Consider the following 5499-nt stretch of genomic DNA (forward strand, 5'->3'; position numbering starts at 1 on the left):
TGTTGTACAGAAAATTCAGTCAAGAAGGATGCTAATTGGGAAGCCGCAAAACAACCACTTCGGACACAAATTAGGTGAAACACAAGGATTATTTGACCGCCACAGCTCAATGCCATTCATGCAACTGTGGCAGCATCATTGACAAACTATTCAAGCTAGCTAAACCTTTGAATTAATTTTTTTACCAGCATGCCTGGCCTGCCTGACGGTTAGGTCAAAAATCATTAGGTTCTACGAATATTTTATTGTTTACCCGGGAAACATGTGCAAGCATTCCTACCTAATCTTTGCTTACTTCCCAGGGTGCTGTCTCCAAAGCTTAGTGTTTCATTGGCTTTTTGAGAAAAAACAGAAGTGCAAAAAGCTACATGCTTTGCCAGCAGAAGTCTCCCTGATTGATTGGTTATTCTTTGCTTGAGGTAGACTAGCACTGGCCAGATGGATTCAGTCCAAATTGGTAAACTATTATGCACCATGTTGTTCTGATTCAAGATAGTTCAGTGTCGATCATAGGTTCAGCAGCTTGAGTGAATAATATAAACATCTGAATGTCATAGTATTACTAGATGAGTGTCCGTGCATTACAACGGGTGCAACATAAATTGAATGAGATGTTTGTTAGCCAAGTCAAAATCAATAATATATCAATTCAATTTTTCACGTGTATTATACCATGATAATGTCTAGAAACACATTTATTATCGTAATGAATCTGAAATAAAAGTTAGGCTTGGAGCTTGTTGTCTGAAAGTTACGACAAACATCAGTTGCCTCAAAGGTTGAAAATTTATTGCTAGGCATAGAATTGAATTTATCCATGCTCTGTCTTGCCAAAATATGTATACTCGGACTTATAATATCCTAGCCCGCATGGCATGGCAATAATTCATTTTTTGGGAAAAAATATTTGTTGTCAACACACAACGTGAAGGACGACGAACGAGATTTGAATCACGATCGTGATCATTGCGTGGTGATATTCCAATAAATTCCTTTCTCTTCACATAATTCTCTTTCCGTTTTATTCCATTTTATTTACTTGCCTTCCAGTGTCTCCATGCGGTGATTATTTGTCTGCCGGTGATTCCGTGAGTTTTATTTCATTTTATTTACTTGCCTTCCAGTGTCTTCATGTGGTGATTATTTGTCTGCCGGATATGGATCACATGAATGTTTTGGTCCTGCCGGGTAGATGTTGACAATCCGTATATTTTAGTTGTAGAGATAGAGATAGAGAAAAAAAGTATTTGTTGTCAACACGCAACGCGAAGGACGACGAACGAGATTTGGATCACGATCATGATCATTGCGTGGTGATATTCCAATAAATTTCTTTCTCTTCCCATAATTCTCTTTCCATTTTATTCCATTTTATTTACTTGCCTTCTAGTGTCTCCATGCGGTGATTATTTGCCTGCCGGTGATTCCGTGAGTTTTATTCCATTTTATTTACTTGTCTTCCGGTGTCTCCATGCAGTGATTATTTGCCTGGGATCGCATGAGATGCGGTGATTATTTGCCTGCCGGATATGGATCGCATGAGTGTTTTGGTCCTGCCGGGTAGATGTTGACAATCCGTATGTTTTAGTTGTAAAGATATGCTTCTTTTGGAAAAACACAGCAATGATTTAAGAATAATAATAAATAAAATGTGATTCTATAGGATTCATGTACGTTTCGGTTTTGGACAGGATCTTATCCCAAAGAATAATATATATGCACTAAAAAATACATAAGTCGAGGAATATTATTTGGCGTGTCTGTATTTTTCGTGATTTGTTTATTTCAGTGATTGAGCGCAAAAGGAAGGAGGTGGTTCACCTCCTCTCCAGCAGAGATGTGTACATCCAACAATTCGCACATCTCTCCATGTCACTCCCCCTCTCTCGTCTAATCCCAGGAGTGCAAGGGTGACAAATTGTTCAGTCAAACACGCTTCATGTAGCGAAGAATCTAAAGGGTGGGCAGTGCTATTTCAGCAAAGCCTCCTCCTCTTCTCTTTCTCTCTCTCACACACACACCGGAAGGTGTTGCCCCTTTTTCCCCTTGCCTCCTCCAAGCACAAGAAGCTAAGGTAGCTACCAAACCACTCTCTCCTACAAGTCCTCAAATCTTAGGACTTGGGATCAGCATCAGCTTCCCTCTCATGAGGCATCCCTGCATATGATTGCCACAAGTCATTATAAAAGGGAAGCCACCAATAAGTTCTCTCTGTCTCTGCATGCAGCTAGGTCCCTCCTCCTCTCAACTTCTTGTTCTTCTTCTTCTAACTGATCATCTCCTACCTTTTCTTTTCCAATCCCTACATCTACAAACACCCACCCACAACTTTAAGGTAGGTGCTAGTGCTAGTGCATGGCTATATATATGCATCTATAAGTAGAGTATAGGTTGCACCCTCCAAGGGGTTCATCATTCATCACTCACCTTAGAAGGTGCATGCAAGGAGACAGGCCACAATAATGTCTCAGAGGAAAGGGACCATGGCTGCTGCAGTGACGAGCAGCAAGCACCATGAGGATCAGGAGATGATGATGGAGCTCAGGAGAGGCCCCTGGACGCTTGAGGAAGACAACCTCCTCATGAACTACATTGCTTGCCACGGCGAGGGCCGCTGGAATCTCCTCGCCCGCTGCTCCGGTGAGTATGTTGTATGTAGTCCGATTCCATTGCTCACTCTCGAGTCTCGATTAATTAAGCTAGGGAATCTCCTCGTCTTGATGTGCTGCATATGCTTCAATTAGGGTTGAAGAGGACCGGCAAGAGCTGCCGGCTCAGGTGGCTCAACTACCTCAAGCCGGACATCAAGCGCGGCAATCTCACGCCGGAGGAGCAGCTCCTCATCCTTGAGCTCCATTCCAAGTGGGGAAACAGGTGGTCGAGGATCGCGCAGCACCTGCCAGGGCGGACGGACAACGAGATCAAGAACTACTGGCGGACGCGGGTGCAGAAGCAGGCGCGGCAGCTCCGGGTGGACGCCAACAGCGCCGTCTTCCGCGACGCCGTCCGCTGCTACTGGATGCCGCGCCTGCTGGAGAAGATGGCCGCCACGTCGTCCGCGCACCACCACCACGGCGAGCTGCCGCCGCCGCCGCCGCTGCACCCCTCGCACGTAGCCTGCATGGCCTCGTCTTCCTCGCCGATCCACGGCGGCAGCCATGAGCAGGACCCGACGACCCACGAGCCGGCGGCAGGTAGCGGCAGCCACGGCGGCCACTACTACCAGCGGTACCCGGTCGACCCGAGCCCGAGCACGTCGACGACGTCCGGGTCAACCTCGGCCGCCGCGCTCCCGCCGGTGCCCTGCTTCTCCGAACTGAGCTGGGTCGACCAGTACGGCTACGGCCCTTACAGTTACACCACCGACCTCGACGGCGCCGGCGTGTCGTTCGACGACGCGGCCGCGCTGGAGAGCCTCGGCCTGGACGGGCTGGAACTCGGGCCGGCCGACAGCGACGTGTACTCGGACACGACGCTGCTGGACTACCTCAACTCAACGTGCGCCGGCGGCACCATGATGACGATGATGGGCGGCGGCGGCAGTGTCGACCACAACAGCTGCGGCGGCGCCATGGGCGGTGGCGGCGACGCCGACTACGGGCGCCCGTCATCGTCGTGGCGGACGGACGAGCTCGTCGTCCAGGCGTCGGCGAGGAGGCTCGGTGATCATCAACATCAATGGGGAGGAGGAATCTAGAAGCAATCGAATCGAGAGGTTGCTAGCTCGATAAAGCCTAGCTATAGACTATAGCTAGAAGGATGATGATGGGTGCAGCAGGTTGCTTCTTGCGACGTCTCTCTCCCAAAGCGATGATCGAGATGTCACACTAGTTAAATTAGTGGAGCTAGCTAGATGCGTCAGTGGCGATCCAAAATCCATCTTAGGCGCCGTTCCGTTGATCGATCGATCGATCGAGATATTTCTTGCTGTTATGTTAATTTGATCGATCGTTCGATCGTGGTTTGTGTAGTAGAGATGTAGTTTGATGGTGCACGTACGCATGTATGTGCGTACACGTGTTGTCACTTGTCACTTTTATTAGTGGCCCGTATAATTCACGTACATGTGTGTGTTATTCCTTCGATTGGTTTTTATTTCACAATTCATTCATGCGTTCTGCTTCGTCCGTTACTCAAAGAGATGAAAGGTCGTGCTGGGTTCTTCGATCGATCAGGACTTGAGGAGAGGTCGTTGTCCCCAAGTGATCGATCGACCGAGAGGTCCGCGAGATGGATGTGGTGTGGTTTGTGTTGGTGGGGTTGCGTACGTGGTGGGTGGTGTAATAACGTCGTCTCTCAGGTCAGGTTCAGATGGATGGATCGATACGTACGTGAGCGATCGGGATGGTCTCGATCGTACGTGCCTGCTCGCCAGGGAAAGTCGGCAATGACATGTCGCTTCGAGATCGATTCTCTCCGTCGTCGTCGCCGGCCGTGTGGTTGCCAAGTTACAGCTGGTGGCAACTGCTTTTTCGAGGGATCGGGATGGGATGATCGATCAAGCTCACTCGGGTTTAGACTGCGTTTGTCCGTGGATTTATTAGAGTGTAATAATTCATGGCCACGGAGAGAGCTCTTGGATTTTGAACCCACAATAGGGGCGTACGTACCCCCCTTTTGTTCCCTCAGCTAGGGTTATCTTTTAACACCCAGCTAAGCCAACTTAGCTTCTGTGGGTGCAGAAAATAATCAACATGTAAATATTTATAGTTTTGCTGTACGTTGTGATCTTATGATCGGATGTGGCCTAGCACTCAATGACACGGGGTTTATACTAGTTCAGGCAACGTACCCTACGTCCAGTTTGAGTCGGTCGGTGACTTTATTCCTGAGTCTAGGTGCTTGAAGTTTACTGTGGGTTATAACCAGAAGGGAGAAAGATAGGGGTACAAGAGGTCCGGTCGGACTCCGGTTTGAAAGGCCGAGAGCGATGGGAGCTCCGCTATGTGCTAAGTGTTCGAGCGTGTGTTCGAGGTTTGAACCTAGTGGTTCTGTTGTGGTGCATGAATGAACTGATCGATCTATCTGTTGGGAGAGAGCGTATCCCCTTTTATAGATGAAGGGGGCGGCTTTACAAGAGAGAGGGAGTGTGTACGTATGCTAAGTCTTGTTGCCCACGCCGTCGGGTACAAGAGGATTCTAGGCGGCCATAACATTGTTAATGTCAGATGTAGGTGGGAGGTTGCGTCGTCCTCTTCTAGTATGGCAGATGTCGGTGCCTGCTACACTGTTGATGCCCAGAGGCATGTAAGGGGATTTTTCGTGTTCGCCTGATAGGGTAAATGCCAGCGCCCACAATACTATTGATGCCCAGAGGCATGGGGGGGGGGGGCTAACCGTGTTTGTCTAGTATGGGAGTTGATGGCGCCCACAACACTGTAGGGTAAATATCGGCGCCCATAACACTGCTTGGGTTTCTGACATGCCAGGAAGGCTGCAGGGTACCCTTCTGACATGCCCTGTTGGTACTGTCCTGCAGGTATACAGGGTACGGTCCTC

At 48.8% G+C, this 5499-nt stretch overlaps 1 protein-coding gene across 1 annotated transcript; it reads left to right on the forward strand.

Annotated features, from left to right (window-relative positions):
* Positions 1–2029: 2029 nt before the first annotated feature.
* On the forward strand, positions 2030–4111 carry LOC136457838 (transcription factor MYB2-like). Its single transcript, XM_066457842.1, has 2 exons — positions 2030–2640; positions 2745–4111. The coding sequence occupies exons 1-2, from the start codon at positions 2463–2465 to the stop codon at positions 3695–3697; spliced, it is 1131 nt and encodes a 376-aa protein (XP_066313939.1). The 5' UTR covers positions 2030–2462; the 3' UTR covers positions 3698–4111.
* Positions 4112–5499: the final 1388 nt, after the last annotated feature.

Source organism: Miscanthus floridulus, chromosome 6 (assembly GCF_019320115.1).
Source record: "Miscanthus floridulus cultivar M001 chromosome 6, ASM1932011v1, whole genome shotgun sequence".
Lineage (NCBI taxonomy): Eukaryota > Viridiplantae > Streptophyta > Magnoliopsida > Poales > Poaceae > Miscanthus > Miscanthus floridulus.